The 24,242-nt window shown below is 40.1% G+C and overlaps 1 protein-coding gene across 1 annotated transcript in view; it reads left to right on the forward strand.

Annotated features, from left to right (window-relative positions):
- The window catches only part of March6 (membrane associated ring-CH-type finger 6), a 92,811-nt gene that overhangs the window by 37,079 nt on the left and 31,490 nt on the right, over positions 1 to 24,242 (forward strand). The window contains exons 3-10 of the mRNA XM_023704756.1: positions 6,957 to 7,053; positions 8,337 to 8,410; positions 10,175 to 10,318; positions 13,916 to 13,988; positions 15,435 to 15,603; positions 18,867 to 19,059; positions 20,485 to 20,546; positions 21,528 to 21,560. Coding sequence (XP_023560524.1) covers positions 6,957 to 7,053; positions 8,337 to 8,410; positions 10,175 to 10,318; positions 13,916 to 13,988; positions 15,435 to 15,603; positions 18,867 to 19,059; positions 20,485 to 20,546; positions 21,528 to 21,560 — 845 coding nt within the window. The remainder of the gene's footprint in view (positions 1 to 6,956; positions 7,054 to 8,336; positions 8,411 to 10,174; positions 10,319 to 13,915; positions 13,989 to 15,434; positions 15,604 to 18,866; positions 19,060 to 20,484; positions 20,547 to 21,527; positions 21,561 to 24,242) is intronic.

Here is a 24,242-nt window from a genome sequence, read left to right on the forward strand (position 1 = left end):
TATATATATATATGGCATCTGCCAAAAAATGTATACACACTTCAGCAGTTTTCTGTACTAATACATTTTTGAAAGCTAAAGGATACCACATTGAGTACATCTTGTAATTGTATAGGCCAAAGGTAGCTTGTATTGATCTCATGGTGTCTAAATAAATTTAGCATTAAAATACTTAGTTTTTTAAAAATCTTGGTGTATATGAATTTTTTGGCATACTTTGTATATATAGTAGAAAGTTTCATTAGTCCACTGATTCCCCCCCCCCCAGTCCACCTCCCATGTATTCCCAGTGGGTAAAGAGAGACTACTGTGTTTTTTTGAATACTTTATCTCCACTTTCTCCTCTTCTGACATTATGATACAAATGTTAGAAACTTTGTTGTTTTTCTTTTTTGGGCAGATCTGCGAATTGAACTTAGGCATTAGTGCTTATTCTACTGAGCCATCTCCCTGGCATGTTAGATACTTTGTTACAGAGTTCTCCAAGGGTTGTTTTTCTTTTCTGTTCTTAAGTCTATTTGTTAATTGTGTGTGTGTGTGTGTGTGTGTGTGTGTGTGTGTGTGTGGTGCTACTGGGGATTGAACCCATGATCTTCATACTGTACCACATCCTCAATCAGCCCTTTTTATTTTTAATTTGAGTTAGGGTCTCACTAAGTTGCTAAATTGCCCAGGCTGGCCTCAGACTTACTATCCTCCTGTCATAGCCTCCCAGAGTGCTTGGCTTACAGGCATGTGCCACCATCTCTACTCTTAATGTGTTCCTTTGTTCTGAACTTCCCAGAAAAATTTCCTCTCTTTTTTTCTTTGTTAAAATTTTGTTTAATTTTTAAAAATGTGTTAATAATTGACCCTTGAAACTTTTTTATGATGGCTGCTTTAAAATATTTGTCAGATAATTCTAGTATATGCTATTTCAATGTTAGCATCTGTTGATTGTCTTGTCTTTTTTAGGTTGTCTTTCTTGGTTCTTGAAGGAGCTATTCTCAGTTGTATTGTAGACAATTTGTATATTATGAGTCTTTGACTTGATTTAGTTATTTATTTTTTTGTGGAAGCAGGGATTGGTTCCACAAAAAAATAAATAACTAAATCAGGCCTTTGTGCTTGCCAGGGAAGCGCTTATTCTACTGAGCCATCTCCCTGGCCCCTTTGACTTTATTAAAATGTTTGGCCTTTGTGTTTTAAGCAGCTCTACCCTTATGTCATGCTGAGAGGCAAAGCATATCCAGCTGCAGGTGGAAGCCAGGTCCCCTACATGACACCCTCTATTGCTTGGTTTCCGTGAGAGCGCTATATTTCTGCTCATCCGGGGTAGGATTACAGTGCCCCTCAGGCCTCCGCTAGTACTACTGGGTGGGAATGGGTGCCTTGATGATGATCAATTGCTCTTTCTGGGTAGCTGACTCATCACCATGTCCCTGGGGACTGCTATGGTAGTTTTTATTGACTGTGTCCCTGCTGCTTTCCTTTGCAAAGTGTTCCAGAACATGCCTGTGGGCAGGCTGGGAAGACAGGTCCCGTGTTGTTACTGGCCCACTTGTGCAGGTTCCTACCCTGCACGTACCATTATCATGTACCTACTGTGTAATCCTTGAGCATCTGAGTGCTCTGTATAGTTAATATGAGTGTCATGGATGGTGGCTAGCCTCTAGTCTGACAACTGGTAATTCTTTTTTTAATTAATTAATTGGTACAGGGTCTTGCTACTCAGCTTAAACTTGCAGTGATGCTCCTGTCTCAGCCTCCCCAGCGGTGGGTTTATGGGAATGTGTCACCACTTCTGCTTTTAGTGTCAGGCACAGCATGTGGTACTGAGACTCAAACCCAGGTCCTTACTCTTGCCAGGTGAGCCCTTAGAACATGGAGCTATCTCCCCAGCCCCAAGACAACTGGTAATTCTGAGGGCTGATCTGGGTTCATGGCCCAGTGGCTCTGGTGTTTCTCCATAACGTAGATCAGTGAGATGCCTGGTGCTATCTTTAGGAGACAGTCCTACTGTGTAGACAGTGGTGCCCTAAAATCCAGGCGGTAGCGATGGTAGTTTTGGTAATGGGAAGGGGATGGTAATAAGCTGAAAACTCCATGTAAGGAAGAGAGGCATGCAGATTCCTCGCTCCACACAGGGCAGTGAAGAAAAGAACCCTTTTTTTTTTTTTTTTTTTTGGTGAAACTGGGGATTGAACTCAGGCCCTTGGGCATGCCAGGCAAGTGCTTATTCTACTGAGCCATCTCCCTGGCCCTTGTTGTTTTTTAAAGTAGCACTGGGGATTGAACCCAGGAGTTTTCTACCATTGTTATGTCCCCAGCCCTTTTTGTTTTCTATTTTGAAACAGAGTCTCCCCTGAGCTGCTCAGGTGGGACTTGAAGTTATAGTCCTACTGCCTCTGCCTGCTCAGTGCTGGGATTACAGGCATGTACTACCATGCCCAATTAATATGGGACTTTGGGGCCCTGGAATTGGAATCAATGTTATTTATTTTTAAATTTATAATTTATTTATTTGATCTTTTTGTGACAGGTCTCACTATGCTACTCAGGCTAGCTCTGAGCTCACTTTGTAGCCTAGGCTGGTCTCAAACTTGGGACAGTCTTCCTGCCTCAGCCTCCTGAATGCTGGGGTTACAGGTGTGCACCACCACACTTGGCCAGTTTTGAATTTTATGTTATTTTTTATTTTTTTAGGGAAAGGTCTACACGGTGTTCAGGGTCTCACTACTAGATGTGACTTGTAGTGATCTGCCTGTTTACAGCTTCCAAGAGTTGGGATTACAGGTGTGCACCACCATGGCCAGTCTTATTTGCTGGGGATCGAATCCGTGGCCCCTCCCCTGTGCCTGCTTGCAGGTGCTTTAATCCGCTGAGCTATTTGGCTGGCCCTTATTTTTGAATTTTAAAAAGTTCTGTTAATATGTGTTTGGAGCACATAATGATTATGCCCATCATGGGGAGTTGGTACATATACATAGTAATTTTTTTTTTTTAACTTCCCTTTGCGTCTCCCTTTTTCCCCCATCTCTTGGACTTGGAATGGGCAGTTCAAATCTTTTAGAGGAGATGGTACTGGCTGGTGTCCATAGTAATTCTAGTTTTGCATACCAGACTTACGCTGTACCACTGAGCTATATCCCCAGCCCAGCTTCGGTGCTGTACAGTGAATCTGCTGCAGATAAACTGCACTAGGATCTCAGGTACAGGGAAAGATCCAGCTGAAAGGAGAGCCCGCCTTCTGCCCCTTAGTACCCTCAAAGTAGTCTTTGTTTTCTTGGGACTGAATGTGCATGTGGAGAGAGCACAAAGCAGTTGTGGACTGTGTGACTGCTGGATGTGGCTTGGGATTGTGGATTGCAAAAGTAAAGTTGCCAAGAATGTTGTCATTAATCAAGGGTGAAGATAGAAGTGAGAGATTTTAAGACTTTCAGATCTTGTGTAGTTCTGCCCATAAACAGTGGTGATGCCCATTGTGGCATTATCCCCCTGGCAGCTTCTAGGAAAAAAACCACACACTTTGGGTGGTGGAAGGGGCCGAGTGTAATTCAAAAACAGAGTGTGGAAGGCGAGAGAAGAGGCCAAGGTTGCTTTCAGTCAGCATGAGTGACCACCTCAGATTCACCATAGACATGGTTGGCTCATTGACAGCTCTTCCATGCACAAGGGGCTTGTAACTGTTCAATGTTGGTGAGAAATTTGTCTGCTTAATTGATAACTAGCAGAGTGGCATAACCAGTCAGATGACCCTGAGCACTTTGTATCCCTCAGCTTTGACAGTAATATGTGTCTCCCAATATTGAGTAGCCATAAACCTGTGATAATTGTAAGTGTCCAGGACTATGTACCATGCTGCTCAGCTGCTGCACCCTAATCTCAAGTGTGCAGGTGACCAGTTAAGTCCACTGGGAGATTAGGGTTGCATATTTTCTTCACCATGATCAATTCCCTGCAAGAGAGTAGATGAAAAGTGTTAAGTCTTGGCCCCTTGGGTACACTTTGCAGTCCCCTTTGATCAGCACCTCGGGATACACACGGCAAGTATAGCCAGGGAATAGGATAGCTGAGAAGACCAAACGAATGACGTAACCAGATGGGCCTGTGGGGTAGCTTTCAGGAGCAAGTGCAAAGGGTCACTTGTAGGTTTTCCTCAGGCAGACGGCTGTGTCTTGAGCCACTTGGTGCTGGGGAGAGGGACAAGCTGCTGTACTCTGAAGAGCAGCTGATCTTTAGCTCCATGCCTCTATCTGCCTCTGCATAAGGCTGCTTCTGATTCACCTGTCTTGGACCTGCAGTCTTCAAGGTCTTGGGGTGCTTTTCTATCCTTAATCACGATGCATGCTTTTATATTTTTAATTTTTTTATTGGTACATGTTTGCAGTACATAATATTTATATTGGGGAGTTTGTTCATAGCACATCTTTTTTTGTCTCTTTCCTGATCCTCCAACTTTTCCCATTTGAAAAAGCCCAACATCCATTTTTTTGAACTCTCTTTTCCCTCCCCCATCCCTCTCTCACTTGTTCCCTTTTCCATTTGAAAATGATCTCCTTATTTCCTGTTGTCTGTCCTTTATCTTGCTGTTTCTTTATACTTTGGGATACTCACAGAACAAGCGATGCAGCACGTGAACTTGGTGAGGCATGTGCTTCACCTCATGCCATGGCCCCTAGCTGCACCCATCCACCTGTACGTGCCTCGGCTTGTCCCTTAGAGCAGGGGAGCATGCCATTGCGCGTGTGTAACACACTTCCTCTATCCATTCAGCCCATTGATGGGGATGTAGGCTGTTTCCAAGCTCTAGCTTTTGTAAGTTGTGCTGCTGTAAACAGGGATATGCATGGATTACTGTAATTAATATGATGACTTTAACTCTTTCAGGAAGATTCCTAGAAGGGGAATTAGCTAGTTCAAGTGGGATTTTTAATCGGTTTTTTTGAGAAGTCTCCAGACTGATCTCTATAGTGGTTGTACTAGTTTACATTCCTACCAACTGTGTAAAAGTTTATTTTTCCTTTCAAGGTTGCCAGTGCTTGTTACTGATTTTTTTCTTCTTTTCCTTTTCTGAGACAGGGTGTCACTATGTAGTGCAGACTGGTCTTGAATTGCATATAGCTGAGGGTGGCCTCAAACTCACGGTGATGCTCCTGCTCAGCCTCCTGAGTGCTGGGACTATAGGCATGCACCACCACGCCCAGCTTTGATTTCTTGATAATAGCATTCTCTCTGGAGTAAGTTGGAATGTCAGTGTTGTTTTAATTTCCATTTGTCTCATGGCCAGTGACACTGAACTTTTTTTTTTTTTCTTTTTAATGTATTGGCCATCTGTACTTCTAAGAAGTGTCTATTCACTTTGTCCATTTTTTGATTTGGTCTTTTATTTTGAGGGTCTTTTTTTTTCTGTGGCAGGCTCAGTCCACCCTGGGGGGCGGGGCTGGAGTGGCATTTGATGCCTGGGATTGAACCTTGGTCCCTGTGCACTTGCCTGAGCTTGCTTAAGCAGGTGCTTTAGACTGCTGAGCTATCTCATCAGCCCAGAGCTATTTTTTGAGTTCTTTATGTGTTGTGGGTGTTAGTCCTCTGTCTGAGGAGTAGCTGGCAATTTTTTTTTTTTTTCCCATTCTGTAGGTTGGGTACCCCCCCCCCCAGTCTCTTGATTTCCTTTGCTGTGCAGAAGGCCTTGAGTTTATATGATCCAATTTGTGGATTCATAGACCTATGCCTATGTCTTCAAGAGTTTTACCTATTGGGGCTGGAGAGATGGCTCAGTGGTCTAAAGCACCTACTTGAAACAAACTTGGCAAAGCACAGGGACCTCGGTTCGATCCCCAGCACCACATGCCAGCCAGACCCGCCCCCTGGTGGGCTGAGCTGGCCACACACACACACAATAAATAAATGTAATAAATAAAAATAAATAAATATTAAAAAAAAAGAGTTTTACCTATTTTATCTTCCAGTAGTTTTAATGTGTCAGTTTTAACGTTTAGATCTTTGACTCATGTTGATTTGTTTAGTAAATGGTGAGATATATGGATCTAAACTCAAATCTTCTGCATGTGACGATCCAATTTTACCATCACCATTTATTAACAAGGCTGTCTTTCCTCCATGTTTTTATGTGTTTTTGTCCTGTAGTTGAGATGTAGAAGGTGGTGTGTACAATGTTCCCCCACTGTTGATCCATATTAAATCCTCAGTGTGGTGCATATATGTATAGTTTAAACTATCAGTCCTGTGTCTTAAATTGCTCAACTGTTGGGACTGGATTTTTTTTTAATTACTTAATTAATTAATTAATTTATTTTTTGTGGTACCAGGGATTGAGCTCAGGACCCTGCGCTTGCCAGGCAGGCACTTATTCTACTGAGCTTGCCAGGCATGCACTGTGCCACTAAGCTATATCCCTGGCCCCGGGGACTGGATTTTAGAACTGGGTATGAGTCTAAATTCATTTAGTATTTGTTATGAGAGAGTACAGTTTTAAATAAAACCTTTTTATTTTTAGCTTCCTAGAGTTCTAGTTTAAGAAAAATTTTGTGTTACTTTTAAAAGAAACTGGTTTTAGTTTGTTATACACATAAAATTTAAATCACAATTTTTAGTTTTTGTGCTGCTGATTAATGTTTTTCCAAGGGACATTGTTGTGTTAACATAAAATACTTTAGTATTTGGGTTTTTTTGTTGTTGTTTTGTTTTGTTTTTTGGTACTGGGAATCAAACTCAGGACCTCACACTTGCCGGGCATGCACTGTACCACTAAGCTATATCTCTGGACCTGGTGGTCTGTTTTTTAAAAAAAGTTGGGCTGGGAAGATAGCTCAAGGGCTGAGAAGAAAGCTCAGTGGGCTGGGGAGATCGTTCAGTAGAATAAGTGCTTGCCAGAGCACAGGGTCCTGAGTTCAGTTCCCAGTACTGAAGAAAAAAAAATTCTAACTGAATTAATTGTTTTTCTTTCTCCTTAACAGACATATGTAGAGTGTGTCGGTCAGAAGGAACACCCGAGAAACCTCTTTATCACCCTTGTGTATGTACTGGCAGTATTAAGTTTATCCATCAAGAATGGTAAGTCATACTTCTAGAAAACCCTGATGCTGAGCTTCAGTTTTGTCATCTATGTAATAAGAATGATCATTTTAAGGAAATTGTTGCATAATTACTTTTAGAATTTGTAAAAGTATGGGAAATACATTATTCATAATTGTTAATGCTGTGCTTACTGAAGTGGTTTATTGTGAAGATTCTGTCCATGGGACATGCTATGCTTTTCTATTTAGAGTAGCATATTATCCTAACTTTATGAAGTATAGAACTCTGTATCAGTATTATTCTTAGTGATTTTGTTTTGTTTTGTGTTTCGCTCTGTAGTTTGGGCTGGCCATGAACTCATAGTGATCCTCTTATCTCAGTCTCCCAAGTGCTAGGTTTACAAGCATGTACTACCACGTGTAGCTCTCGGCGCTTTTATACTTTTTAACTCATTTAACTTTGCAAGGAAACTGAGGTGGAGAGTTGTGCACAGAAGGGAACTAAAATATAGACATAGATATTGTCCTGCACCACATGACCAGCCATGTTACCAGACTAGTAACTGGGAAGGTTAATGCTTGGATTCAGTCATACTTACTTAGCTCTGAAGAGATTATAACTTAGATTTATTGTACCCTTTTGGTAAAAGGGTACTACATTTATTTATTGTACCCTTTAGTAAAAGGGTGTAGTACATGTTGTCTTTAATGTAAGTTCTTAGAAGGCAGTTATAAAAATTAAAGAATGCTGCAAATATCAAATTGTCAGAATACTCCAGATTTGAAACAGTAAAAACTGTAAAAGTTCTGTAATGCATAAGATTTTTTTTTTCAAAATTTTATTGATAAACAGATAGCAATGAGGCAGTTTCAAATCAAATCGGAAGTACAGTTTCAACAAATAACACACTGCATATATTCTTCTTAGTGGTTAATTGCTATACAAGATGCGGACTTGAGATCCTATTTACAAACACCATTAGAACAAATCATTCTATTCATTAAGAGAATGCAACTATATATCTATCCTAACCACTTTGAATACACAGATACAAAGTGCACATTCATCGGTATACCCCATTTTTTCTAAGTTCCATTATTGAATATTATAGGTGTGTAAACTCAGCAAAATATTCTAAAAGAGTCCCGTAGCCCATAACAGCATTGGGTCTTCTGTTTAACTGGCAATGTCAGAAATTATTGACCTGAGTCCCCCACAGCTCTAATGCATAAGATTTTAATCAAAGCAGAATGTTAGTTTTCAGTGAAGCCTTACCATCTCTTTAAATACTGCATTTATGAATGTATTTGTCATTACAGCTTAGTTCAGTGGCTGAAACACAGTCGAAAAGAATATTGTGAATTATGCAAGCACAGATTTGCTTTTACACCAAGTAAGTTCTTCCAGCGTTTTCATTATGGTAGTTTGGGTATTACCAGCAGTCAGAGGTATTTAATAATTTTAAAGCTATTTTCAATTTTATTGCCTTTTTTTTTTTTTTTTTACCTTTAATGTATTTGGTACAAGGTCTCACTATGTAGCTCAGACTCATAGTGATCTTCCTGCTTTCAGCTTCCCCAGCACTGGCATTAACAGGTGTGCGGCACTACGCCTGGACTTGGTAGGCGGCTCAGCGCGGCTGGGGGGTGGGGGTGCCATAGGTTATAGTTCTGGGGAGCAAACCAAGTCCCTGCACTTGCCTAAGCAGGTGCTTAATCTGTTATTTTCTTTGATAATAGTAGAAAATCTTCTTCCATTTAGGAAAATATTTTTAAATACTGTTATCTTTTAGCATACACATGTAAGTTGTGTAGGAAAACTTTTTTCTTTTAATTATAGATACTGTTTTTGGTGTGTGATACAGGGTCTTGTTATGCAGTTCAGACTCACAGTGATCCTCCTGTCTCAGCCTTCCTAGTGTTGGGATTACAAGTGTGCATCACTATGCATTTTACTTTGTATTTTGAAAAGTGTAAATGGTTAAAGTTAGTACATTTATACTCTTAGAACTTTATTCTTTGCCATCAAAAAATGTCAGATTTGTTATTTGTAGTCTTTGGTTTTCTGTTATACATAAAAGCTGTACAGCTGAAGATTTATAACAAACTAAAACTAAATAGTTGAATTTTCATGAAGTTTGATAGGAAATAATATGGGCTTTTACTTTGAGGCCAACAAAACCTTACTTTGTATACTTCAGTGTTGATTGGACATTCATATGCTGTTTCCCTTCCCTTTTTCAAAAAGTCTCACTACTGGTTTAAAGACTTGCTTTTCTGTACAAAATATTGTACTGAAGTCAGTGATCTAAGTGGTTATAATAAAAGAAGTTGCCATTTGTTGTTTACTCTATAACATATATAAATGTGAATGGCTTTGTGACAGTATTCTTACAAATTGTAGATAATTGATTTGGAAACCTTAGGCATCATAATTCCTTGTCTGGCCTCATAGGGAAAATGTTTCTCCTATAGTTTTGTCTGTTTAATCTCTGGTGGAGTCGTAAAATAAGTAGCTTTCATGAAACCATTTTAAAGTCATGTTTTTCTAAACTGTTGCAAAATTTATCGATTCTCCAAGTTTATTAAAGCACATTTTAGAGAGAAATGGGAAGAGATGAAATTTTCACTTGAAATTTTAAATGTAGTATTACAGGTGTGTGGAGGGCTGGCTGGCAGACCATAGTGGGCTGTAGCTCTCATGTGCAGTGGCCTCGCTGCAGGTGCTGGGCTCTTTGAGGGCTGTGTCCAGAGTTCCTGTTGGGAGTTCATTCCTGGTCACATGCCATCAGCTTCACTTTTTGCTCCTCCCCCTGTTGGATCTTGAATAGCTCAGGTGACCACATCACTATACTGCTTTATTGTTTGAGTGCTAAGCATGTACATTGGTTGCCATGAGGTTCATGGTTATGAGCTAAGGATGTGAAGTTCTTCTGAATACTTCTTCTTGCTCTGATGCCCACCCCCCACGTGCCTTGCATGTGATAGCTTCGTAGGTAACTTCCTGGGGTAAATATGGTGTTCTAACTATTTGAGTCACTTTTTTTAAAATAGTACTTATTTTGAATGTTAAGATAGTTATATGTGCTCATTTTATATCTATGAATTAAACCATTTTGAAATCTTCATGACATTTTTTTTTCTTTTTTCACTTTTAGTTTATTCCCCAGATATGCCTTCACGGCTTCCTATCCAAGACATATTTGCTGGGCTAGTTACAAGTATTGGTACTGCAATACGATATTGGTTTCATTATACACTTGTGGCCTTTGCTTGGTTGGGAGTTGTTCCTCTTACAGCATGTGAGTATTTGTGTTTCTTCTGCAGTTGTTTAATGTACAGCTATTTATTAATAAGAAATATTACCACTATTTATAATGTTATAGGAGGTATGATTGAAATATGTGGTATGTTTAAATGTTTTTTTTTTGTGGAACCAGGGATTGAACTCAGGCCCTGGCGCTTGCCAGGGAAGTGCTTATTCCACTGAGCCATCCCCCTGCCCCCTATGTTTAAAATTTTGTTTTAAATTGTTGCAGTAAAAATTGTATTTCCATTAGTCTCCCTCAATATTTTCCCTCTAGCCTCAAACACACCTACCCCACCATGCTTGCTGCTTTCTGAAGTAGTTCTTAAAAGTCTTCTCTCATCATTAGTTGCAGTGTCATGGCTGCCTCAATGTCCTGAGCTGATTCAAAACATTTATCTTTCATGATCGTTTTAACTTTGAGGAAGAGCCAGAAGTTACATAGTGCCAAGTCTGGTAAATAAGGTGGATAGAGGACACAATGTCATGTTTTTATGAGCCTGCCTTTTTCTGGGTGACAGCAGCAGCATGCATTGTAGTTTGATTACATCTCATAAAGATCCTCAGGAAAGAGGACTTCCAGAGCAGCTTCAGAAAGTGACAAGAACAATGGGATAAGTATGTTCAGAGCAACAAGGGAATACTGTACGTATTGATGCAAATATATCTTTTTTTTTTTTTTTTTTTTTTTTTTTTTTTTGGTCTTTTTGAGATAGGGTCTCACTCTGCAGTTCAGGCAGGCCTTGAGCTCACTATGTAGCCCAGGCAGGTCTGTAACTCACAATGATCCTCCTGCCTTAGCCTTCCAAGTGCTAGGATTATAGGTGTGTACCACCTCACCTGGCTTTCCAGTGCATCTTTTACTTTAATAATTTTTAAACAATTTTGAGCATTCACCATATTTTGATCATACCTTGTATATTGGGAAAGGTTTACATTCATCTAAACTGAGAATGACATTGGGAATTTTTTTGTGGTAGAGATCGAATCCAGGGGCTCATGTGTGGTAAGCATGTTCTCTCCCACTGAACTACATCCTGAGTGAAATACTACTTCTTAACAAATGTGGAAAAGGAGAAAAACACAGACTAATAATTTTTTTTTCTAATCCTTCTGTTAGTGTATTTGTTTTTCTTACAATTTTTTAATTTTATTGAGAAGTAAATAGCAATGAGACAAGTTTCAAAACCGATTAATACGACAGTTTCAATAATTAATACATTGCATATTGTTGTCTTTGTAGTGGTTATTCATAGTACAAGATGTAGACATGATATCCTGTCTAAATAAAAACTGTTAGTACAAATCCTTCTTTTTGAATTAAGAGATAGTAGCTGTATGTCTATCCTAAGTATTTTGTATATACAGATACAAAATGGTCATTTGTATCCGTTTTATTTTAGTTTTGTCAGAGATGGGTATTCCATTGCCATTTAAATTTTATAGGTGCATGAATTCAGGAAAATAATCCAATGTACAGACTAATAATTATGAAGGCAAAATTACAGCATAATTAGAATAAATTCATAATTTATTTCTTAATATTGGAGTTTTCAGGGTCTCTAGTAGGTCGATTCTTTGGGAATCTTCTTTGATCCTCTGTCTTTTTTTTTTTTGTGGCCAGCTTAGCCCACCCTGGGGACAGGGCTCGCATGGTGGCATGGCATATGGTACCGCGGATCAAACCACAGTCCTCGATGCCTGCCTAAGCTTGCCTAAACAGGTGCCTTAGACCACTGAGCTATCTCACCGCGCCCCCCCCCCACACACACACAATGGTAAACATACAGATCTAATGCTTCTGAATAATTGGAAGGCTTAACATTCAAATATGAAGGGTCTTTGGGAGTTGACACACCAGTTTGCCCTCTTGGCTGATCATTTGTTTTTCTTCAAGATTTCGAGGAGTAGATAGTATATAATTGCAGAATATATAGCTGTGATTACTTGGAGCGAAAAACAAGGAAGATTTTAAAATACAGTATTCTCATATTCCTTAGATAAAGTTTTCTCGATCACCTCTAGAATGGAAATCTTGGGAAATACACAAAGTAACAGAATAGTTATTGAGTTAATTAATGAGCTACAAGATTGGACTAAGAAGTCATTGTAGGGCATCATTCAAAGGGAGGTGTAGTTTTAAGAATGAGAAAGTGAGGGCTGGGGAGACAGCATGGTGGTCTAAGTGCCTGCCTGGCAAGCTCAAGGACCCAGGTTTGACCTCCAGCCCCGTGCTGAGCTAGCCACTGAAACCAGATGTGGTGGCACATGCTTGTAAGCCCAGTGGTGGGGAGACTGAGACAGGAGGATCACTATGCGTCCGAGTTGCCTAGTGAGACCCTGTACCAAATAAATAAATAAATATAAAAAATATTGAGAAAACCAAATAGAGTGATGGAGGATATATCCAGTTGTTTCAATAACTATGTAGTAAATTTTTTAAGGGAGGAGAGATAGTGGAGGTGAGGAACATTGTCTTTTATGTTGAAAGGGAAAGCTGATCTTGAGAAAAGAAAGATTCACAAACCTAAACATAATTCCAAAGTTTCCAGAGCGGGGTAGGGTGATAATGTCATAGAATATAGAATATAGCGGTATTCTTCTGACTGACCTACAAAATACAGAAAGTGAGACTTGGCTTAGACTTCTGATCAGTAATACTGAATGTTTGAAGACTTGGGAACTTTCAGTTTTGACTTTTTAAGAAAACGGTATTGACGATCAAAACCAAGAGTTCTCTAACACTGAGGAACATCCTCGGCCCTGTTTAGTAAGAGATATTTTTGTGTGGTGGCCCATGCCCATAATCCCAGGACTCAGAAGGCTGGGTCAGGAAGGTTATGAATTTAGGGGCTATATTCCAAGATCTCTCAAAAAACACATACCAGAAAATATTACTTATGAAACCAGTCTTACTAAGTTGCTGAGGCTGGCCTTGAACTTCTGTGTAATTTTCCTGCTTTAGCTTCCCCAATAGCTAAGATTACATGTGTATGCCACCATGTCTGACTTTGACAGCAGTTTTGAAACTAATTCCTGTCCTGAAAATTATCCCAGGTGGAAGAAGAAAATACAGACATTTGCTTTGTCATAAGGATTCAGAAAGCTCACTGCTATGAACTTTTTATGAAACTGAGAAAATACTTTACTAAATGAGCAGGGAATTAGAGAAAGATGTCAAATTCACAGAAATAATCCTTTATGGCTAAGCTCAATGACTGTTAACCTGCAATAATAATGAAGAATTTTTAGACGATAGGCTGGTGCTAAAATTTCAGATGAATATATTGGGAGAAATTGAGGAGAGAATAGAAACGAAGGAAAAATTGGTTTATTTGCATAAATTCTTTAGACGAAGAGAAAAAACAGTATGCATTTAGTAAAAGCAAATCTAGAGAGAATATATACACTAAACACTGTTACGTAACGTTTTTATGCTGCCTTTTTTTATGCTTGGCAGTGTTTGTAGAAATACTTTGAGACTCAAACTTAAAGCGTTGATTTCTGTGGCCTCTATGGTTTCACTGCTGCTCTGTGGAGGGACAGAGTTGACGATGCTAGTTGTGACTTTGCCATCATACCCTTTCCATAGGCCGCATCTACAAGTGCTTGTTTACTGGCTCCGTGAGCTCACTACTGACACTGCCACTGGACATGCTGTCCACGTGAGTACTGCGCTGAGTGATGATGAAAGTGATGCGTCATCATATTTGAAAATTATTTTGTTCCAAGGACAGTAGTTGATGTTTCTTATCCTAACAGTTACACCTAGGATAGCAGAAGTAGCTAACATAGATTAATGACTTTTTAAAAAATATATATATACCAATTAAAGGACTGTTTTGTAATGATGGGATGAGTTGTTAAACAGGCTATAATGAAGTTCGAGGTGTGTGATGTGTTCATATGCTAAGATAAATTTTAAAGTATATTTTGAGGTTGTAAGAAAACATATCCTAAACACCTGTCCATGTAGTCATTTTACCACATTTTGACACGTTGTTGCTTGTCATGGTTGGCTGATGCCCCTTTGCGCCGAGTTGATTGGCAGAAGGGCCATCTTCATTGTTTTCATTAGCTATTTCTAGTCAGGAGAGGAACCCTAGAGGGTCTTATGAGTCTCCGTGGGGCTTAGCTGAGCTGCCTTAGTTCCCCCCCACCTCTCATCTTCCACCAGGCTGAGGAGAGTGCTCTTACACAGTGGTTTTAGTCAGCATCTTCGAAGGGTGAGAGAGGAAGCTCATGAGCCCTGCCCCATCCGTACCCTGGAACTTGACAGCAGCTCTGGTCCAGGCAGTACATAACACCAGCCCCAGATGAAGCATAAAAAGGAGGGCTGTAGAGTAAGTTACCATTTAAAGTATCTAAAATACAACCAGTTAAGCATTTGTTCTCATTGCTGATGACAAAGGAGAATAAGGTAACTTTTAGCCCTAACCCATCAAAATTTTGTTGTCTGAAGCATTCCTTAGGAAGGAGTGTTTAGGATTCCTTTTTTTTTTTTTTTTGGAACTGGGGATTGAACTCAGACCCTTGCGCTTGCCAGGGAAGCGCTTATTCCACTGAGCCATCTCCCCGGCCCCCAGGATTCCCTTTTAACTTAGGGCCACCACACAAGTTCAGTTTAGGTTTGCAGCTGCTAGGCTGAGATCTTCCAGGTTGACCCTTCCTTTTCCCTGCAGTAAGAAGTCATTCCTTTAAAATGGTACATTTTAAAAGCCTACCAAGATTTTTGAGTTAATGTATTCTGAAATCACACTACATTTTATTTACTTTTTTCTGAGTGCATTTAAAAAATTTTATGGAAAAGAACAATAAAATTCTTAAGCATTAGAGAGAGCTACTTACTGTTAGTAAATTCTATAAATTTAATGCTTGGTCTTTGTCAAGTTTTGGCTGCTTTTTTACTTGGTACCTTCTTGCTTCTTGACCATATTAAGGGATAGGTTGTGAAGAGATCGTTAATAGTTGTGTAGTGTTGACGTTCCTTTATGCTTAATATGATAATTCTAGTGGAGAAACTGATTTTCTCCCCAAAATTGCAATTTGTTTTTCTGACTTTTTATGATTGTTCTTAGAGTTACCATCTGTGTGTGTGTTTGTTTAAACAGGGAAAACTTGCTGGCGGATTGTTTGCAGGGCTGTTTCGTGGTGACATGCACACTGTGTGCATTCATCAGCCTGGTGTGGCTGCGGGAGCAGATTGTCCACGGGGGAGCCCCGATCTGGTTGGAGCATGCCGCGCCGCCCTTCAATGCTGCAGGGCCCCACCAGAATGAGGTGATGGCTGCTGGCTCTGAAATCTGCCTTACTTAGGATGTGAAAGTTACTATTTTACCCTCTAAGGTCTAAGTCTACCGTATATGCTTCATAAATATTTTGGGGCCTTTTTCTTTTTTTACTTGCACGGTTGTGGGGATTGAACTTGGCACCTTGCACTGACCCACATACCTAGCCTGCTTTTACTTTTTATTTTTTTAATAGGGGCTCCCTAAGTTGCCAAGGATGGTCTCAAACTTGTAGTCATCCTATCCAAACTGATTGCTGGGTCTTTGGCCATTTTAAAGGACATAGCGGGAGAATTAAGACAAATGTGAAAAATCTTAGACATGCTTTTGTGACTTTGCCTTATGAATTTTCCTACGGGGTCAGGAACACTGATAGAGCATGTACTAAAATACTCTTTCATTCTCTTTGCTTGAATGAACTGCTTAACATGGGTTTGGAAACTAAGGGACAGTTTTCCAAAATTTTTCACATACTCTTCAACACTGAAGGAAGACATGCCTTTTCATCATTTTGCTTTTCCTATCAAGAAGAAATAAGACCAAAAGTAGAGAAATTGGGTACCAGCTGTTGTTTTTTCTGTTTGAGCGATGACAGTCTTAGACAAAAGGGAATTTACTAGAGGTACTGAGAAGAGGAAGAAAATAAAATGTTTAGTATTTTGTTTCCTGATAAATTATGGCCCTGAAAATTCCATAAATTAGTTACTTTCTAGAATGAAAACTTTTGAGTCCAGGGAGATAGCTCAGTAAAGTCCTGAGTTAAATCCCTGGTACCAGAAACAAAACAAAACAAAATTTTATTATGAGAAAACTGCCCACAAAGTAACGATAATAACTTTTTGTTTTGAGGACTTTGTGGTTTTTTTTTTAGTGTACAGATTGATTTCATCAAAATACATGGCTGCTTCTTTACAGACTTCAACTTCTTCTTCTTCTCTTTTTTTTTTTTTGGCAGAACCGGGGATTAAACTCAGGCCCTTGCACTTGGCCAGGCAAGTGCTTATTCTACTGAGCCATCTGCCTGGTCCCCAGAGTTCAATTGCTTTAAAAAAATGTACATAGACAACAGGTTATAAAGAAAGGGCACCATTCTCATCTAAGATTAATACTTTATCATTGTGTCTCCTTTGCAAGCATTAATGCAGCAGTGTTTTAAGACCCTCATGAATGTATGGTTCTGTGCTTTATATGTCTTTGCATTTTCTAAGTAGCAGAATTTAGGAAGAACTGGAGCAGACTGCATTTGGGAACTGACAGAGCTGTAACAAGAAGCCATTTTAAGTGTTTCAGTGACAATAGAGAGTTAAGTTTTATATACATATAAATAATTTTTCTAAAAATGTGGTTTCTTCCCATCCTTAAGTCAGTAAAAATAAGAGATGCTGTATTAAAAAGACAGATGAAAAAAAAAAAAAATAAAATAAAAAAAAAATAAAAAGACAGATGAAGAATTAAAGATAGCCAGATTTGTAAACCCACTTTCTATAATGCTTTGCGAAATCTTACCCTGTTTGAAACTCAGTGAACACATGGTAAAGGAAGCCTGTGCTCTTCTTTTATTTAAGGACAGTGCAAAATAATATTGAAACAGAAAATGATACAAGTGGTACAGAGTTTCACACACAAAAGAAGATGAATTTGACAGTATTTGTCGTATTGCTTAGTGTTGTCTTCCAATTATTTGTTCAGATTAACAGGTATGTGAATGCAAAATGGGAAGAGGAAAGAAAAAAAAGAGAAAAAAGTTATAAGAAATTAAGGAGAAAAAGGAAAACAAAATTGAAATAAGAAGATAAACATTAACTGCTCTTTTCCCAGACTAGCGGAAATCCACAGTACCATTATCCAAACCATCCTGCTTACCCACATATCCCTTTCTCCCCATTCCCACACCTATTCTTCTCATCTCAGTAATTCCTTCTTTTTGAGCAGGTTCAGTTCCTTTTCACAGTACCTATTGTACCCCTGATTTTCTCTCGGGTTCTTACATTAAGGAGACAATACATATTTGCACATACGGGTCTGACTTATTTCACTTAAAACAGTATGATCTCTAGTTGCATCTATTTAGCTATAAAATCCTCAAATTTATCCTTTTTTATAGCTGAATAATACTTCATTGTGTAAAAATACTACATCTTCTTTATCCATTCCTCAGTTGATGGGTGTTTGAGTTGTTTCCAAGATTTAGCTATGACAAATAGCGCTGCTGTAAACATGGGTGCACATATATCGCTGCGGTATGATGTTTTCAGTTCTTTTGGAAAAATACCTAGGAGGGGAATAGCTGGCTTGAATAGGCCCTCCAGTCTAGTTTTTTGCATAAAGTCGAGAAGGATTTTTTTTCAGGGGGGCTGGCTCAGGCTGCCTTAAGGACGGGTCTGATCAGTCAGGTGGAGCTGGGGATCAAACTGCGGTATCCTGCGTCTGACTGTGTTTGCATGAGCAGGCGCTTCAACAGCTGAGCTAACTGGCAGGCCCCCTAATCCTGGTTTTTTGAATCTCCATACTGACTTCTACCAGTAGCAGAGAAGGGTTCTTTATCCCCGTATCCCTTCAGCTCTTGTTATTTGTTGACTTCTTGATGATGGCCATTCTTTCTGGAGTACAGTGGAGTCTCAGTGTTGTTTTAATTTGCGTTTCTTGAATGACCAATGATGTTGAGCATTTTTTTTTTCCATATTTATTTTCCATTTGTGTTTCTTCATTTGAGAAGTATATACTCATCTCGGATGCCCATTTTGGATTGGGTTTTTGAATTTTGGAGACCTGGTTTCTTTTTTTCCTGATTTCTTTTTTTTTGGGGGGGGGGTGTCTGTGTGGCCGGTTTAGCCCACCCTGGTGCCCTGGTGGCGGGGCTCCCATGGCTTGTGCTAGGGATCAAACTGTGGTCCCTTTGTGTTTGCCTAACCTTACCTGAGCAGGCGCTCTAAGACCACTGAGCTACCTTGCCGGCCCTCTTAATTCTTTATATATTCTAGATAGAAGGCCTTTGTCAGAAGGACAGTTGGCTGCTTTCTCAGCTCATGGGTTTTCTTTTTGCTCTGCAAAACTAGGCTTTTGTATACCAAGTTGATAACCAAATCAAGTATGTTTTGAGAAAATGACTTTGAAGAAGAGATAACTCTGAAAGATGCCTATTTCTGGATCTTAGTTGAATTTGTGTTCACTGTCTTTTTTTCCCCTAGCGTGGTGAGTATGATTTGGAAATAGTGTGACAAGTGAGCTAAATTCCTGGCTCTTCTGTCGTTTCAGGCTCCAGTAGGAGGAAATGGTGTAGAAAATGCTGCTGCCGAACAGCCTGCGGACCCCCCTGCTGAGGATGCAGTGGTGGGGGAGAACCCGGCCGTGCAGGATGAGCAGGCGGAGGAGGAGGAGGAGGAGGACAACGAGGAGGACGATGACGCTGGCGTGGAGGATGCGGCGGATGCTAATAATGGTGCCCAGGGTGAGAGCTGCTGCTTTCTAGACTCTGAGTCCGCATGCAGCTGCACTGAAGATAAAAGGACTATTAGCCTTCTCAAATTTTAGGGTTTAAAAGTTCTGTAAAGGGCCGGGGAGATAGCTGAGTGGCATAAGCACCTCCCTGGCAAGCACAGTGCCAGATCCGCAGTACCCCCCAAAACATTCTGTAGGTATTTTTACCTTACTTTTGCAAACTGCCTTTTATGGATATAGGTATATATATATATATATTATTTTTCTATGAAGCAAGAACATTTTGGGTCTTACCCTTTACTCCATTTTATAGAATGAGTGGAAGAAATTAAGTTGGAATATATCTTTTTTTTTTTTTTTTTTTTTAAAGAGTTAGGTACAGATTTACCTTACTTGCTTTTATCTTTATGTCTCTGTTGAGTTAGTTCAATTTTTACAGCTGAAAAGGCATTCTTGAGATCTATGGGCAGCAAGGTGCCACCTACAGAAACCAGTTTTTAACTTTCTAGCTGTGTAAATTGTAGAATGTAAGGTAACATCCAAGGTGGGATCTGACAGTTGGCTCTCAGAGGCGCCATCTTCTCTCCTTCCTGCTACCGTAGTTTACCTGTGGAGAGCTGCATTGTCCCTGGGTCCACTTGACACTTTGTGAGCATGCATGCCCTGCCTGACACACTCAGTATGTCACTATAGGCAGCATACCAGGTCCCGCCTTCATGGGCTTTCTGGGCTAGGGAAGAAGCAGGACATACCCATTTGGGCATGTTGTATAGCTTGCTCTGAAGGTGACAGAATTTTAAATTAGACTTTCTGGGAAGCTCAGCATAAGAGGTGTTTGAGTTGAGACCCGAAAGATTAAAAGGAACAGGCAGTGTAATGGGCATAGCGCACCTCCAAGGGAAGCAGCCCAGCCCCTGAGCCCTACCGGCTGCTGCCATCCTCCTGCCAGGTCATCATCGTTGCTTGTTGTAATGTTGTTTTTGTTGCATTCTTGCTTCACACGGTTCATGCTTTGAAAGTTTTCAGTGATTTTTCTACTTTATTAAAAAATAAAATGAAACCCAAAGGCCAAGTTCCTTACATGATGCAGTCTCTAGCTGCCTTTCATACTTTATCTTCCACTGCCTCATCGCTCAGAAAGTTCTAGGACTAATTTCTGTCTTCTTAAATCCACCAGATTAATGTCTGACCCAGAGCTGTTGAATTCCTCTCCATCACATACTTTTTGCTTTCTAGTGCTCACTGCAGTTCAACATCACTATACTTTATGTATTTTGTTTATAGGTATGTACTTATCTGTAGTGTTTATTGCCTAACCAGTGGGAAAATTCTAAATATGGCTTAGCTTCTCAACGGTCCATTATTCAAGTAGACTACACTTCATCATTATATTTTAGTTCCATTAGTAATCTTTAACATGAAATTACGTCTCCAGATGACATGAACTGGAATGCTTTGGAATGGGACCGAGCTGCAGAAGAGCTTACATGGGAACGAGTGAGTGTCCTGAATTTAAGATTGGGCATCTTTAATTGTATACATTACTTTTATTAGTTACATCTGATGAAAATAGTTAGCACAAGGTCCTGAGTTCAAACCCTGGTACCGCAAAAAAAAAAAAAAAAGTATTCCAGGAATTGAATTTAGGCTTGTGCTTGCCAGCCAGGTGTTGTGCTGCTGAGCTATATCCCCAGTCTCAGAATTTAATTTCTACAGAAAATTATATGTCCTGTTTATGATTTTAAAAATGATACTGATGGCTATTTTTCTGTTTTCTGACCTTTAATACAAACCTTGTTTCATTTAAGCAGTGTTTTACTTGAAAATGTAAGAATTGAAACTGGGCTGGGGAAATAGCTTAGCAGCATAAGTACCTGCCTAGCAAGCACAAGGTCCTGAGTTTGATCCCCAATACCAGGGAAAAAATAATTGAACCTAATGTGAAATTCATTAAGATTGTATAATCACTTAGGAATAAAAAGAGGCTGGAAGGCGGTTATGACGCATGCCTGTATTCCCAGGCTGAGGCAGGAGAGTCGTGAGTTTGAGGCAAGCCTGGCAACATAATGAGGCCCAGTTTCAAAAAAGAGATCTTGCTGGACATGGTGGGACAAGAGGATCGATTGTGTTGAGTTCAAGACTAGCCTGAACAGCATAGCAAGACCCTGTCTCAAAAAATGTGCGTGCGCACGCACACACACACACACACACACAAAAGGAGACCCAAAACATAAAGCTCCCATGAACAGAAATTAGTTTAGACTTTGACAGTAATAGTAGTGGATTAGAACTGTGGTAGAGATGAGCTGAGGGTGTGTGTAGCTCAGTGGTAGAATGCTTCCCTGGTGTGCAGAAGGCCTTGTGTTGAATTTCCAACAACAAAGATGAAACATCAGACACTGAAAGGAAAGCAGACCTTTTTTGTAAAAGTAGCTCATGTTGCATCTTGTACTAATGCCTCTTGTTATTTATTTTTAGATGCTAGGACTTGATGGATCACTAGTTTTTCTTGTAAGTAAACCTAATTATTCTTTTCAATTCAGCATACCTTTTTAATGAACATTTAGAAAGTGTAGTAAAGCACAGCATGCCAGGCAACGGTCGGTCTGCTGGCTCCAGCTCCTACCAGCTGACAATGCCAATTTTGTAGATTCTAGGGATTAGTGAAGGAGTTTGTCCACACAGCCATCCTTGAAAGGGCCTTGCTGAGAGTATTATTGGTGCCGTGGATATCAGCCCAGTCCTCCTGGGTGGCAGTTAGGATTTTACCTACACACCAGTTGGGACTAGCAAAGTCCTATGACTACCAGGGACAGTCCCACACCCCACAGTAATCCCCCCCCCCCCCCGTCATTTAAAAAGTGTGAACAGGGTCTTGATTTCAGTTATCCCACCACTGGAGTTACTACTAATATTAAGTGGGTCAGGACCGTGACCACTGAAATATTCTGCATGGCCCACTGCATACCCCAAACTGTGGTCCCACTCGCCCGCAGCCTGCTACACCCACGATGCATCAGCACCTCCTCTACAGCCTGGAGGGTGTTGACCAAGCTGCTGGCCTTGCAGATGAAGCTCAATCTTACGCACTTCAGTTGGGAGTCAGGCTCCATGAGTGGGTGACGCCTAGCTCTACCTTCCTAATACCTGAAATGACTGGTCTGAGGAGTTCTCCATGGGGCAGGCCCCAGGGCTACCCAAACCCCAAATCCTATTCCCAGCTACTCCCATTGGCAGCGCTGGGGACCAGAATGAGGGCTTGATTTGGGGGAAGGGATAGAAACGGGCAGAATTGCAGCCAGTGCAGACACCCTAGCAGGGAAAACTAGTTATTTTAATAATTGCTGGGAAGTAGTTTTCTTACTCAGTAATGTCAGATTTACAGTGTTTCCTTTTTATGCTAAATGTCAATATATCCCTGCTTTTAAATACTTCATATGTGAAGGAAATGTATTTTCTATGTTGAAAATACTGGAAGAATTTTTTTTTTTTTAATGAAGCCCAGGGCCAGTGAGATAGCTCAGTGGACTAAGTGCCTGCTTAGGCACACTCAGGAACTGGGGTCCAATCCCTGGTGCCGTATGTCATGCCAGCCCCATCCCCAGGCACGCTGAGTTGGGTGTGGTGCCACATGCCTATAATTCCATCACTAGGGATGCTGAAAGCAGGAGGATCCCTATGAGTCCGATCTGCACAGTGCAACCCTGTACAAAGAAAATGAAGCTCAACATTAGTGGTAGTTAAAATAATTTGATTTTTATAATTTAGTCTTAAAAGCTGTCATGTTGTAAGCAGAGCGGCTTCGTGATCTTCACAGTAAGAGCTGCAGTCTGATCTTAGATTTCTGGGTACTCTCCCACCCTTCTTGACCCAGGAACTGTGCCTTATTAATAAGGATCACAACTTGAAGAACTTGTTTTTTAAAGGAGGAATGGTATTTTCATGCTGTGTAATACAAAATTGTTGCTGTTTGGGCTTTTTAAAGGAACTTAGGAGTACACAACTCCCACTGACTGAAGCATTAGTGTAATAGGAAGCCCAGACGAAGGATGAGATGGGGGTTGATCTGGAGGCCTGACACAGACCCCGATAATTTCCGTCTGTCTTTTTCGCTGTCCGCAGTGATGGACTCTTCAGGGGCTAGGTGCTTGTGGGTGCCCGAGAGGATGTTGGAGTTAGCAGTTGAGGACTTTGTGTGTGGTATGTGTGTCTGTTAAGCACAGTTGAGTGGGAATGTGGTATCATTGAGTTTCTAGTTAAGGTTTGATAAGTGGGCAGAAAAGGTATTGTTAGGTGACATACTTATTTTAATCCCTTTGTATTTGAGAGACTGCTGAGGTTTGTAAACCAAGGGATTTGTGTGTTTCATAAGTGAACTACAGAAGTTGTTGAGGCTGTGTTTTTTGCCCAAAATTTATTCAGATTGGAAAGACCATTTGCAGAATGACTTCATTCCTTCATATTTAATATATACTTAGTACTGCTATTTGGTATACCTACTGGGTGGTTGAGAGTGAATAAAACAGGGTCCTGTTCTCAAAGATCCTTTTTAATTCAGTAGAGAGAAATGAAAATGCGAATCGAGAAGTTGAGAGGTGTGTGTTAAAGGCTCAGCAACACAGAACATGTACCTGGGTCAGGAGGGTCACGGAAGAGGCTTTGGTCAGGTCTTTTTCGGTGGAGGAAGTTGACAGCAAGACATTTTAAAAAATAATTAATTAGATGTTGAGGTATAGAAGATAAAATCTTGGAGAGAGGGAAAGTTTGGGTGCTTTTTAGGCAAGGAAGCTGAAAAAATTGAAGCATTTTGTTAGTCATTTTTTTATATTTTAAGGCAAACTGTAATATACTTAAACTCACAGAGTAAAGTCTGTACCCATTGTCTAGCAGTCACAAAGTACATGTTAGAAGAATTTAGAATTTGCTGATTTTCTTCTCTCATTTGACAAGAAAAAGGCTAAAACTTTTTTTACCCTTAGTTATTAGTATATAAGGCACAAGTATATATTGTGGACTGCTGGACTGTGTTGGATGGTTTTGCTGAATTCACGCACCTATAGTATTTAGATGCCAGTGGAATACCCATCTCTGACAGGACCAAACAAAAGAGTTAGAAAGGAAGGACCATTCTTTATCTGTAGATACAGAATAGTTAGGCACATCTTTTTTTTTTTTTCCGGAACCGGGGATTGA

Source organism: Octodon degus, unplaced genomic scaffold, assembly GCF_000260255.1.
Source record: "Octodon degus isolate 3935 unplaced genomic scaffold, OctDeg1.0 scaffold00008, whole genome shotgun sequence".
Lineage (NCBI taxonomy): Eukaryota > Metazoa > Chordata > Mammalia > Rodentia > Octodontidae > Octodon > Octodon degus.